Below are 15,072 nucleotides of genomic sequence, written 5' to 3'. Positions count from 1 at the left end.
TACTTTTTATGTACAGATTAAAATTTAAAACATTATAGAATATCTGCAAAAATACTAAAACAAATGATTGATGTAATTATTTTTAATTATAGCAGTATGTAAGATTAATTTTAATTTTTATAGGTAGGCTTAACAACCATAAATTATTTTAAATTGTCATGTATTATAATAATTTTGGTGTAGTTTACATTATTTTAATGAGGGAATATTTCAATAAATAATGGGAGGTAAATTTGATGAACAACTGAGTATGGCTGTACATAATCATCGTAGTAGGAATAAATATTACTGTATTACAATATTGTTTCTTGTGCAGGTCCGGCTGGTACTGGCAAAACTGAGTCAGTGAAGGCCTTGGGACACCAGCTGGGTCGGTTTGTCTTGGTCTTCAACTGCGATGAGACTTTTGACTTCCAGGCCATGGGTCGCATCTTTGTCGGCCTTTGTCAGGTACAATAATGCCAAGCAATACCGAAATGAAAGTGTTGATAAATTTAAAAAAAAGTAAGACAGTTGTGGTACTGACCAACAGAAGTGACTACTTCTTATAACGGGCTGTGAATATATATCTTGAAAAAGTAGGTTTTCTAATTATTAAATAGTTTTTTAATATTTTAAAATAATATAATGAGAATATTAATACTGTTGACTATTAGCACACATTTGAATCTGTCAAGCCGTGTTTAGTGTGTCAGATTGAGAAATGTAATATTCTTGTAAATTGTTATTCTGAGAAATTTCCAAATTCATATTGAATTTTCTTGTTCAATTATTTCTAAATTATCTATATTTTGCATATTTGAATGCGAGTAAACATGTTTTAAAGAAATATTTGATTTCCTATTATGTGCGCCAGTGTTTTTAGTTTGCACAAATGGAACAGGATGGGCCTGCATATGAGTTCTTGATTTTGATTTTCAACTTTTGATTGGAAATTGACAGATGATTTTCTTTTTTTATAAAATTTAACCATTTCTTTTTGCCTTGCTTAAGGAATATCAATATTGTTCAAATGATCTGCTCTTTTATTGTCTTTATATCTTTGCGAACGTTGTCTTGAAAGTTCTTTTGGAATGTAATTTATTCAGTTCTTTTTACCTTGCTTGTTTCACTTCATCAGTCGTATTTTTATTTACACTTACTTCTGTTATTTGCCTTTTGTAAATTACTATTTCTGCTTTGCTGTTTTCAGAGCATTCATCACCACTTTTTTATTTGGTTTTGTGGATGAATTGGAATAATTGTCTTCATTTTACTCCATTATAATTATTAGCTGAAAAAGAAATAAACAGATATTTACTATCTGTGAATCAAAATAATAATAGGACTGATAGGTATATAGTTGTTGACTGCTGGTAGTTTCAGTAAAACATGCCTTAAATGGCATGTTATTTCAGATCAGATGTTTATGTAATGGTTTATTTACATTTCGGTAAAGCAATAATTCTACTTTGAAAGCATGTGGAAAACAAATACACGGGACGGTCCATGATGTGAAATGAAAGCTTTATCCCCGTGCAAAACATACATCCATAGCCTGTCAAAAGAAGTAGTCACTTAAAAAAAGTTACAACTTTAACATCTTCAGTATGGCACACTGACTTGAGGATTGAATAATAGTGAGACGTGTCTGCAAAAGATAATTTGTTAAACTAAGATAGCTGTAGTATGTGTAGTTAACCCATTAACTCGTTTAAAATCTATACATTTTATCTCTTTCTTTTGTTACTAAAGAATGATTGGAAATGTTACACTGTAAACATTTGATTTTAACAAAACACATACCTTACACATACTAAGTTGTTCTTGATTTAGATCATTAGTGAAAGTTTTGTATTTACTTAAATTACTAGTCTAGTTATTTCCCTTCTTGTAACCTTAATACCACTTGTTTGTCTCATGTCTGGTCAGGTGGGAGCATGGGGATGTTTTGACGAGTTCAATCGACTGGAAGAGCGAATGCTTTCGGCCGTCTCACAACAGATCCAGACCATCCAAGAAGCTCTCAAGACTCAGACCGACTCTAAAAGAGAAGGAAGTCAGTATTTACATTTGCAAACTATAACTTTTTCCTCCTAATTGACACGATTAGAAAATTATATAAAGGCTAGTAATTAGAGTTTCAAATTTTTAGAATAATGATGTGTACATGTGTTTTATAAATGAAATTTATCTACAAGGGCTGTTTTTTAACCCTTTAACCCTTCAACGCGTTTTGCCGTACTAGGTACGTCATGACACTTTTACTTGAGATCGCGTTTTGCCGTACTGAGTACGTCATGGAGTAGTCGGTTATTTTTGTAGCTGTAACAGACGACTATCGAATGTTTTCAATGAAAAATGTATACCAATCGAAAGGAGAAGATTCAAACTTTCGATTAATTGAGTCGATATCTCGAAAAATCGATCTTTAGAAAAAATATCTGAGAAATCAGCTGCATTCAAGACGACGTCATTGCCGTGCAGCCGATCGTTTGTCAGCTTACGTTTGTTGTTGTTTACAGTCATTGTTAGTGTGATGGTTATGTTCAACTGACATATTTTTGTGTGTTTTACGTTCCTTTGTTTAGTTATTATTATTAGTTTTACAAGCTAACTATATTGTTTTGAAGAAGGAAATCCCGTTTTGACAGGAACAATTTGTTGTGTTTTATAAACATGAGTTGGGGATGGTTTGTAGGTTAGCTAGCTTTTAGGGAAATTAACCTAAAGTAGGTTAATTTTGTTTAATTTGGCTAATTTTAAACACTAACAACATAGAAGTATAATAAAATAATTATAAACTTGGGTAATTTGCTTATATTATTTATAAAACACAAAATCTCTAAAAAACCGCCAGAAAAATCAACGCAGGAGGGAGTATGACCATGAAAAAAAAATAACGCGTTGAAGGGTTAAGGACCAACCGTCTGATTTATCGAAGGCGGCGTACTATGCGAAAAGGACCAACCGTTTGATTTATCGCCGGCGGCGTACTATGCGAAAAGGTCCAGCCGTCTGATTTATCGCCGGTGGACTTTTCATATTTTTTAAGAGATATTTTAATCTTCTATATGAAATAAATATACTATTTTTCTATTCCCTGTATGTTTCTTACTATGATATCAAATTTTAACCTTTCCAGCGTTATTGACGCGGATCCGCGGAGGGCCACTACAAGCTCAAAACGTCATTGCCGTGGATCCGCGTTTTTGCATTCTTTATTTTCTTACTGCTATGTTAGTTGAATATTTTGCTGCTAGATGGTTCTAGTAGTCATGCGACATACAGACGGGTTGCTCCGCCTCGAATTCTGTTACAATGGGAGTGGCAGTTGCTTCTAATTGGCCAAACACTGTCTAGCGGGCGTGGCCCCGCGCCTTTCACAAAGTCATTGACGGGATCTCCCGTCAAGACATCTAGCCAGTTAGTTATTAGGAAGCGTCCGGTACACGCATATGTATTTGGGTTATCGCTAATTTTCTGTAGTGTCCTATTCTTTTTTAAGTAAATTATTCATATTATATACAGCAGTTTCCAGTATTTATTTAGTGATTTTTACCATCATTCGTGTGAATGGCGAATCCAGACGATTCGGAATTTGAAGATTCGGTAATTTTGAGCAATTACTTGGTCAACCCCAAACTTTTTAATATTTTACTACGGTCATAAGGATGTTATCAGAAAGCAAGAAACATAATTCAAGCCCCGCAAGGCTGTCCTACAGGTTGCCGAGCGATAAGAAGGTTCAAAGTCCACGCGATAACAGTGGCTTGCGGGAAACGCACGGAATGTCAGTTGTGACAGACCGCCACCAAATAAACACTCTTTGTCTACTTTTGTATTTTTTCTAATTTTATTGGTTTGTAATATAGTATATGTTTCTCTATAAAACTGTGTTTCATTCCCATACTTACTGAATAAATAAAAAAATATTGGTGACAACTACACTGCTATTCTACGATATTCTCAAAAGTTAAAAATTATCCTAGGAAATCCAAAAAGGGCTAAACAAATTTTATTCACCGTTAAATAACTCTATTTTGACATACAGAAACGAAAAAAAATTTAACTTTACACATTGGAAATTTAAAAAATTTGTAACTTTATCAAAGATCAGGTATAATTTTTCATGACGCTTAAAGGGTTAAACGTCTTTGGAATCATCGGCTTGGTGAAATAAAATATTTTACGGCCATGTTGCATCGTAATGTTGTCAGGGTACTTTGGGATTATACCGACCACACCCAGACATGAATCGTTATTTGACATTTTGCTTCTACTGATTACTAGATTAGCGTAGAACAAATTTCGTCAATATAAAACAGGAATTGTCTTATCGCAAACCCCTCCCCATCCTCAGACAGAGGTCAAAGTCGAACGGTCTAGTAGATAACATGATTGCAGAGTCTCGCCGCCCGTTCAGCTGGTGCGTCGCTTTGTTGTACTTCCGTGTTTTACCCCTACATTTCTACAAACACAAAAACTAAACTCTTTATTGAAAAAAACACACAACTTGTTTTTATGTACCGTGCAAAAAACTTAAATAATCATGTGATGCCGCCCCGGCAAGGGGAGGCGGGGCGCACGCTCGTTACGGCAGGAACGCGAACTACTACCGTGTACGGGAGAACGGCCCTTACTTAAAAAACGGCCCTCGTACATTCAGTTTACTTTTTATGTCTGTTACAAAACTGCTTTTGTTTTAAAAATTCCTCATAGGCCTTATTATATCAAAGTGAGAAATACTTATTTAGACAATAGACAATATTCTTTATTTACATGTTAATGACAGTACAGGCGTCAATATGGTAAGTAATAAAAAGAAATTATACAATGCAAATACTTTTATTTCATAGTTATACAATACAAGGTTGTCTTTTTGCTGCCAGAGAAAGTTTTTGTCTTGGACTGCGTTGTGTCAGGTGTTCAGGAATTGGGACTCTGCGTAGTAGGGTCTTTCTGGGAGCCATTTCGTCAACTGGTTCTTGAAACACTGAGATGGTTGATTCCTTAGTTGATGGGGCAAGTGGTTGAAAAATAATGCTCCTTTGTATGAGGGTTTCTTCTGAAAGAGGCTTTGGCAGTGTGGTGGCAAGGTGAAGCTTGAGGCATGTCTTGTGCTGTATGGTTGTAATAATTCCCTTACATCTTAGCTGTTGTATGGCGACTGCATGTAGAATTATTTCCTAGATGTAAAGAGAGATTATTGTAATAATTTTCAATTGTTTAAAGTGTTTCCGGCAGTTTTCTTGGTGGTGTAGTTCTGTTAGGTATCTTATTGATCTTTTTGGTTGTATAAAAATCTTTTTCATATTGGACACTGTTATTCTTCTCCAAGACACTGTTGTATCTTAAATTTGTTTTGAAGAGAGGAAAGTAGGCAACTTTAGCCACATCCAAACCACATACTTTTTTAATCCTGCTAATTACATGGATACTTAAGGAGAGTTTCTTACTATGTGTGGCTTCCAGGAAAGTTTTGAGTCAGTAGTGATGCCTAAATATTTTGTTTTATTGCTTATTGCCAGTCAAGAGAGAGGTGATAAGGAGCGTGATAGTGAGGGAATATATTATTAAAACTGAAATGTAATCGATATTGCCAATGATGTCTTAGTAAAAGGTTTGATGTGTGGTCGAGTGATTAGCTCATTCCTGCACAGTTGATTAGAAAAACGCACTGAGGCAAATGTAAAATTAAAATTGCAATGTATGTAAATATATGGATTCATTTGAGTTCATCGTGTAAATTGTAATATTTTTAGTAAATTTATATAAATTTCTGATTTATATAAAGTTACTTAAGTTATGTGTGAATTTTTATGTTGAAACTTAAAATAGATATGCTCTCTTGCATTTACAACCTTCATATGTTTGTTAAACCAAATGCTACAGATGTAAATGATTTAAATTATGGATAAAATCCAGATTCAATAAAATTTTAATTTATAAATTAAAATTTAGGGATGGGACGTTTCCAATTCTCGATACCTCATAACTTAGTGGTATCGACAATACTCTATTCCATGGCTCTTTTTACTCAATTACAATACTAATATAAATTTTTTCTAAATAATATTTAATAAAATCATTAAAAGTTTTAAAAATAATTGGTACATATTAAGGGGGAGGGGGCTTAAGTCCTTCCCGAATGTTGAAAGACAAATATTAAAATTACTCCAAGTAGTTTGTTTTAAGCTACAACACATTTATGAGGTCTTAAAGCTCAACAATTTCCGGGGTAGTGAAACAAAATTTAAAAAGTAATAACTACTATATTTAATGAATACAACTTATTTTTGTGACACCTAAAAATATATCACACTATTATAACATGTATTGATTGGACTGCTACCTTCACAGGGAGGGGGTTGGTGGTCCACAAGAGTTGCTTGAAATAAAAACATAGATTGATTTGTACGTAAGTTAATGGTATTAATTAGCAGAAACCAATGCTACAAAACCTACCTCAAAGGGTACTCCTACCCAAATTGATGAGGATATCAAATTTATGATCTGTGTCAGACATGTTGAGCACATGTTAATAATGTATAATAGGATACTGGTTTAAAATAATATTTTGGTAATACAAAAAATATTTTGGTAGGCTTTAAAAATTTAATTTGATTATTTATTACTGTTCTAACATAAGTGTTTTTAAACTTTCATTTTATACAATATAAATATTCCTCTAATGAGGTAAAAATAAATGGATATGCAATTATAATAAGTACTACAATTTCTGTTCACTGTGTTTATAAAAAAAGATGTTTACTGATGTTATCAAAGTAAATGTTTAAATTTCAAAGTGCTTTCATTCCAAAGTTATGAAGTATATAATCTTAATGTACTATATTCTGTATAAATTCTCTGGGTATTTAAAAAAAAATGTGTTATTGAAATTCTGGGGATTCATGTGATAAACCTTAGATTTGAAATAGTCCCAAGAAAAATAATCTAATGGCGTGAAGACTGGGATCTGGCTTAGCATTTAATTGCCCTCTATCTGCATTCACCGCTATGGAGTCATTATTTGGATATATGTGTGTACATTTATTACAAACTTGGATGGAGTTATATCCTGTTGAAATTTTATAGAATTTCTTCTTCCTTCAGTGTCATCCATCGCTAGTTTGAAAACTAATTCGACCCTGTAAGGGTGGTATTTATTCTTGCGTACTATAAAGATCTTCCATGTATTGAAGATTTACTAACATCATCCAATTGCTGAGAACTTACCATAATGGAATTATGAGGGTCTTCTAAAAACACTTTTAAGACTTCAAGAGATTTACCATTGCATTTAGCAGATTTTGGCCTCCCTGCTTGAGGCAAGTACTTAATATGTCCAGTTTCTTCGAAACATTAGGTGATTCTTGCAAGTATAAATTTTAAGTTGGTTGCTGATTGTCATTTTATGCATTAAGAAGACTTACAGAGACGCTGAAAGATTAAAGTCAATTTGGGTACTTTGTATGGCAGTGCTGTGTCATTTTATGCATTAAGAAGACTTACAGAGACGCTGAAAGATTAAAGTCAATTTGGGTACTTTGTATGGCAGTGCTGCTGCCCGTCATATGGAATGTAAAGTGCGACAGGATGGCGATGTTTGGGTACAGGAGGGAGTAAAAGCCAACTGCAGTACCCTTTATCAGTACGTCACAAGAAGTGCCTGTATTGATTTTTCCTCAGTCTTTCATCGTCTCTGGTGTGTTGTAATTTTCAGTGCACTTGTTTTATGCAGTGACATTGTTGATGTTTGTTTCAGTCACCCTTCAGTCTTAAACCTTAGAGATATTTGATATCTAAAGAAGAGGTACATTCAAATCTTTAAACATGTTGTGTTCCATTTCTGTAACATTAACGATCCAAAATATCGGAAAACTGCTGACCCTTTCAAATCATCTATCATAAACTTTTAAAGTTATCCAAAGTTATTTGTTGTTAATAAAGTGGTGTCTTTAAAGTACAGAATCTTGCAAACTTTGTGTCGAGAAATATGTAGCAAAAATGGTTCATGGTTTAATAATGTTAGTATGAGACAAATAATCAGTCTTTTCAGTACTGATTATTTGTTTCTTAAGTTAGTGTAAATGTAATATAAATGAAATTAAAATAATAGCCTCTGGTTTCTTTTTCACAATCATATTTTATTGACTCATTTTTTAACGTAATAAAAGCAATAAATTATTAGTATTTTTCATGTTATACATAGAATAGTTATTATATCTTTGAAATAAGGAACAAAGTGGCCATCATTATGCCTGACAGCCTTGTGTAACTTTTTACACAATTTTGTAACTGTTTTGATTTTCAACAGCCATTTCGGTGGAGCTGGTAGGAAAGCAGGTGCGTGTTTCTACAGATATGGCCATCTTCATCACCATGAACCCAGGTTATGCCGGACGTTCCAACCTTCCTGACAACCTCAAGAAACTGTTCCGATCACTGGCTATGACCAAGCCGGATCGTCAGCTTATTGCTGAAGTCATGCTCTTCTCTCAGGGTTTCCGCACTGCTGAGAAGCTCGCTTGCAAGATTGTACCTTTTTTCAAGTAATTATTCTTTGATTTAACATTAATAATCTGTATGTAGAATCTTGGAGCATTAGAAAAAAGGTTTATTGTACTATCCCTAGTATAAACGAATACAACATATTCCAATAAAATTTTTTATTTTATGCAAAGCCTTTCTGAATAAAAGATTCCATCATCAGGCACTTCACAAATTATCAAATGTTTATATTTTTAAATAATAATTAATTTTATAATAACATAGGTAAACAATTTGGATGTACGGTTAGCCAGTATAAAATATTTAATCAGAATTAAATTTTAATTTCTTTATAAATTGAGATGAGACTAAAACTGAATTTTGAATTGGTCCGCCTTCATTATTGATAAGTTTTTCTTGATTTGTGTTAATGTAAAATGTTTCCCAAGCATTTAAGTGTATTGTGTTAGTAACTTCTTTTAATAATCGTAAATTTTTATTACAGATGGTGTGTCCAGATTCAATACAGTGATTCGCCATAACAGATTTTTCATTTCTTCCATATTTTATATGTGCAAAGTGTTCTTTGAATCGTGTCTTAATGAATCTTTGATTCAGAAAGGCCTTGCACAAAATAAAAAATTATATTAGAATATGTTGTATTCGTTTATACTAGTGATAGTACATTAAAAATCTGCTTTATTAAACACTTTAAGTGTTAGCTAGTTAACCCTGTAATCGCCTTGTCCCTGGATTTGCGGTGATACCAGAGTGCCAGGCTTAGTTACATACTAAGATCCCCCAGTGCAGAATATTTTTTCCCATTTTTACATAGTTTTTGACACGTTATTTAAAGTTTAATAAATAAACAACCAACACAAATTTAAATCAAGTGGAAGGCGGTTATTAGACGCTACAAACTCCATTAAGGTAAATTTACCCGCTTCCAACGAGGAATTTGAAATTTTCTCCTTCCAAACCAGATAACGGATGACACTGTGTATATCACATTTGGCTGGAGATTAGTTTGACGTTTTTCACTAAACGTATTGTCCCATTGACAGTTCTCAACATACTGACCTTGAACTGGTCTTGTTGCAGAGGGGAGGAATCAGGCTACACAGCAATGTAACTAAGATGTCAAAAAAACCCCGCCTGTGAGAGCCTCAGTACACTTGCTTTCTGGATGTACCTTGTATTATAGATAACTTCTGAAATTAAATTTTAGTTTAAGCTGTCTAGTAAATAAGAAAAAAACAAACACTACTGCCAAAAGAAATAATTTCAGTTGCCAATTTGTTTTTATTAATTAACAGTATAAACATATAAACAAAATAATAACTAGTTAGCACTTTCCATCTCTAAAAACACTTAAATAACAAAGTATCAAGACTGCTAGCACCTCCACTTCCATTAGCAAAGTGAGGTTCTTAGCTTATATTTTCTACATCTTTACTTAATAACTTGGATTTAAATGAATTATTATCAAAAATGTTTAGGATATTGTGTTAAATAATTTGTAAATGAAAAATATCTGTAAGTTTTAATAAATTAAACTTGTATATATAGTAGTATTTTTTTTACTTTCAAATCACAGTTTTTGTTTATATTGAATATGTGTAAACATAAGTTTCTTGCATTATATAGGTTGTGTGACGAGCAACTTAGCAATCAATCACACTACGATTTCGGCCTTCGTGCGCTCAAGTCAGTTCTGGTGAGTGCAGGCAACGTGAAGCGTGATCGCATTCAGCGCATAAAAGAGCTGAAGAAACACAGTGGCGAGACCTTCATTGACGAGGCATCTATCGCAGAGAATCTGCCAGAGCAAGAGGTAACTAGCAGTTTGTTTGGTTTTACTCTACAATTTTCAAACTCAATTACAGTTTGTGTACTTATGTATCGTAAGATAAAAACCAAATGTATGAGTATGTAGTGCAAATATAAATATTTATCTCACACTTATTGTTCGTAGGATATTAACCAAACTTATGCTTCTGTTCAATGAATCATTTAAAAAACATTTTCAAACCTGTAGGATGTGCCTTGGATCACCAGGGATGCAAATTTCACTATTATTACTTTACATATGTGTAGATTAAACTTTATCAAAGCTCATTAGGAGGCTGGATAGTGGCATATGACTCACATCTTCTACAGTAATAGTTTTTTCAAAGTTGGTGTGTTTACTGTTAAGGGTTGCATCCCAAGGGGTTTCAGAAAAGAATATATACCACATTGGAGTCAGGTCTGGTGCACCTTTAGTACTGGTACTGAAGTTAATTACTTGTTTCTGATAGTATTAAAATAATGGACAACAGTTATATACCTAAGATGAGGTGAGGTGAGGTGAGTGAAGAAACCTAATATGAGTGTGAAGGAAAGTAGTTAATAATGAATGGACAGTTCTAAATGTTCTGCTAGACACATGCAACAAATCATTAAAATTGAAAGTTTTATAAAACCCTCCCTTACATCAGTAAATAACTTTTGTTTTAAAATGCAATTAAAAATATTGGTTCTTTTTTATTCCCTGGTGACACTTAAAAGTTTTGTTAAAACGGTTTGAGGCATTGAGTAGAAATTTTTTACAGTGGAGAATGCAGATTGAAATAATAAATAATTGAATGAGCATAGCTAACTCAGCATAGCTTGCCTTGTCTCAGCTATACATTATTTTGCATGAGCTGCTTCATATTTCTTCACACCTTGTCATCAGTTTCTATACTCACCTCACAGCTTGTAATCTAGAATGTAACAAAGTTAAATTAGTAAATCTGTAATAGCATGTTTTTAAAAGTATGAAATTAATTCCTATATATAATATTAATTAGTGTATAATTAATATAGTAATATCTTACGTGTTTGGTACTTATATGCAGATGATTGCAAATTAAGCTTGTTACAATATTAATTATTTATGTATTAGTTTGTTGTTTTTATTCTTCACCATTTTAATTGTAACAAAAGGTGAAATAAAAAAAATCCTTATGAGCAAATTAGCTACAGAAATATATTTTAACTTAATGCATAAAATCTAATTTTACAATTAATTTGTCTAGGTTTATAGCGATTTGCTATTTTTAAAGATCATAAATCAATTTTTAAGTTCGAAGTAAAATATAATATGCCTCTTAAGCTTGTAAACTTAATAAATGTACAATTATTAGTATTGAATTTGCATAAGCTATTTAAAAAATGTCAAATGCTTTCAAATATAGGAAAATAAGGTAAGCTGAAGTGCCTAAAAAGCCTAAATTAATATGGTTGCTTTGATCACATCTAACTGTGGTGGCTCGTGTGATTATTTAATTTATTTATGTGTCTCTGCTGTGATCTGTTGTGACATGCTTTATAGTGGCTTTGCTCTGTGGGATGTGCGAGTAGTTGGTCTAACAGGATAGATAAGGTCAAAACTACTTGGTCTAGTGTAGGTGGACAGTCATTTAATGACAATTTTTCTTGTGACTTTGTTTCTGGGATTTAATACTTGGTAGTCTAAGTAATAATGCACGGATCTCTTGTGACATGTTTGATTCCATCTATATTTTTTGGGATGTGTGAGTACCTGATCTATGGAATTGCTCAATGATCTGTTCAGAAATGTTTATTAGCAGCTTTGTTCTACAGGATGTATGGTAGCCTACCTGGTGTAGGAAATAGCGCATGGATTGTTGGAACACTTGTGGTTTCAGTTTGTTCCCTAGGATGTGTGAGTACCTGATCTATGGAATTGCTCAATGATCTGTTGAGACACTTTTGTAAGCAACTTTGTTCTACAGGATATGTGGTAGCCTACCTGGTGTAGGAAATAGCGCATGGATTGTTGGAACAATTATGGTTTCAGTTTGTTCCCTGGGATGTGTGAATACCTGATCTATGGAATTGCTCAATGATCTGTTGAGACACTTTTGTAAGCAGCTTTGTTCTACAGGATGTGTGGTACCTGTTGTAGGAAATAGCGCATGGATCTGTTGAGACACTTTTGTTAGTGTAATGTATGATTACGTGATGTAGAGAATTGCTCAAGGATCTGTTGAGTATATTGAGATTATGTTGAATCTTCGCTGTATAGAGATTTCTTTGTATGAATAATATAGGGGCATATTTGAGAACTAGATGCTCAGTTAGGTAACACAGATAGCAGGCCTATATCTGATAACAGTTAGTTACCTGTCACCTTTCCGATTTCATGGCTAGTACTATTGTCCACACCTCTTTAATTTAAATTTCCGCCTTTATGTTTATTAATTTTATTTTTAAATCTGCTTTAATTTGATGTTAGTTACATCTGTTGTTTTACTGATTTATTGCTCCTATGATATATTAACTGATCTGATAAGTGAAGAGTACCTGTGAAAAAGTTTACTTGAATGTTTATTTGGCACTTATGATTAATTAGCAGTGCTGCTACTGTTGTCTGCCGTTCAATCCACCAACTCGTGATTAAGATGCTACTAGAACTTAATTGAACTTGAAAACTAAGCAGCACCACTGTTGCCAACATAGACAATTATTAACAACATAATTTGGTCTCTGGAATAAACAACAAAGCTTAGTATAATTAGCCAATGAAAGTGGAAGTTAGAACTTGATATACAGTCAATGAGCAATAGAAGATGGTATTTTTATATAACTAGTAATGGAGTTTAGCATTTGCAATTGAGCAATGGAATTTGGTAGTGTTTTATTTCAACAATAATGAGTGGAGATTTAGAGAGTTATATGTGGTCAATGAGCAATAGAAGATGGCATTTATATATAACTAGTAATGGAGGTTGGCATTTGCAATATGGGAATGGAATTTGATAGTGTTTTATTTCAACAATAATGAGTGGAGATTTAGAGAGTTATATGTGGTCAATGAGCAATAGAAGATGGCATTTATATATAACTAGTAATGGAGGTTAGCATTTGCAATAGGGGAATGGAATTTGGTAGTGTTTTATTTTAACAATAATGAGTGGAGATTTAGAGAGTTATATGTGGTCAATAAGCAATATATGTAAGTGCTTCAGCTTCATATGCAACCTTTTCTTTTGGCGAGGAAATAATACAAAATCCGCTCTATTATAATAAACCTAGTGAATATTTACTCGCACATCTCCTTCATTGCTAAAAGCTGATAAATTTAATTCCTTTATTAAAGTTTTATTTCTGATGGTGGAATATCCGAATGGGTAAACAAGTTGTTACCGACTATTGCTATTAATAAGTATTACAAAATAACATAGTACATTGGTACTATCCCGAGGCCCACTATTTTTGGAATTTATTTCTTACTAGGGATCTAAAAAAAAACCACATTATTATAAAGAATAGATTTTAATTCTAAAGAATGTTATGTCATTATGACGATCAGTTCTTGTTTTATGCCTCCCAAGAGGAAGTGATGGCAAGAAGTAGACCACTCTGATCCTATCTACCTCATATTATTACACTAAATAAGTAGGTTTAGATTAAGTTATCATAAATATTTTACTAATGGTAGATAACCTTTATGAGTGCTCATATGATCTGAGCTTGAATTTGTGTATTATCTGGAGGGATGACCTGGGGCATATCTGATGGTTCTTTCCAACATCAGATTACCCCTCAAATTGTCCATCCCGCAAAAGCTCTGGCACCACCACCCACTACTAGCAAAAAAAATTAATTAATTAATTGAATTTTTTTTAATTGTCCCTCAAAATAATACCTAAATTCAAGCTCAGATCACGTAAGCACTCGTAAATGTCAACACTTAACGGTTTATATTTAAAATACATACGTATTTTAATACTAGATACTATAAAAATACTAGATAGGGGCAGAGTAGTCTTCTCTCTCCGATACCGCTTCCTTTTGCGAGGCAGAAAATAAAAACCAATCATCATAATGGCATGTATGTAATTTCCACAGTAAGTCAAATAAAGTCTGTTCTTTCTATTAATGTAGTATTTTTTAGGTCTCTGGTAAGAAACACTTTTAAAAAGATAGTGGCCTCCGGATAATACCAAATTACGAAAAACAAAATTTAAGATTTAATTCGAGTCTCTTTAGGTAAATCAGTAACCTAACACGTAAGGTAAAAAGTTGATTTAGCAGACAAACTATACCAAAAAGCTGTGATCACCATGTTAGGAACAACTATCAATAAAGCAAATATAATTAGGTACTAATTAAACTAATACATAGTAATAAGAAAAAATAACAAAAGATTTTATTTCATATTTCCAGTAACTAACCATTTCCACTCTACGCTTTTTGCCATTTTGTTTGATATTTTATCACTATTAGCTGCTGCCATTTCAGCAGTAAATCCCATGTTAATTTTTATTACAGATTGAGTAAGAGACCAGAATGAAGATCTCAAAATTTAATGTTTCTCGTTAACAAATGTCCGTAGCAATTCTGTTACCTATTCAAACTCAAGCTCTTTATTATATTTTAAATTTTTTAAATGTTTAAATTGCCACAACTTTTAAGTTTGTTTCTTTTTTGTTTATAAAATAAACGTACGATCATATTCCTCACATTTGCATATTTCACTGCTTCAAAACAGTTTTCCTTCATTTTTGTTAGCTTGGCTTTTACAAATGTTACTTTGCTTCTTTTCAA

General features: G+C 32.8%; 1 protein-coding gene across 7 annotated transcripts in view; it reads left to right on the top strand.

The window, feature by feature from the left end:
* The window catches only part of LOC124360096 (dynein heavy chain, cytoplasmic), a 115,918-nt gene that overhangs the window by 54,257 nt on the left and 46,589 nt on the right, over positions 1–15,072 (top strand). For all 7 annotated transcript variants that reach the window (XM_046813445.1, XM_046813436.1, XM_046813418.1 and 4 more), the window contains 4 exons: positions 317–450; positions 1,912–2,038; positions 8,300–8,534; positions 10,120–10,306. In XM_046813445.1, the coding sequence (XP_046669401.1) occupies positions 317–450; positions 1,912–2,038; positions 8,300–8,534; positions 10,120–10,306 (683 nt within the window). The remainder of the gene's footprint in view (positions 1–316; positions 451–1,911; positions 2,039–8,299; positions 8,535–10,119; positions 10,307–15,072) is intronic.

This window comes from Homalodisca vitripennis, chromosome 1, assembly GCF_021130785.1.
Source record: "Homalodisca vitripennis isolate AUS2020 chromosome 1, UT_GWSS_2.1, whole genome shotgun sequence".
NCBI classification, from domain to species: domain Eukaryota; kingdom Metazoa; phylum Arthropoda; class Insecta; order Hemiptera; family Cicadellidae; genus Homalodisca; species Homalodisca vitripennis.
Note: the sequence above shows the minus strand (reverse complement) of the source record. Positions and strands in the feature narration are given on the sequence as shown.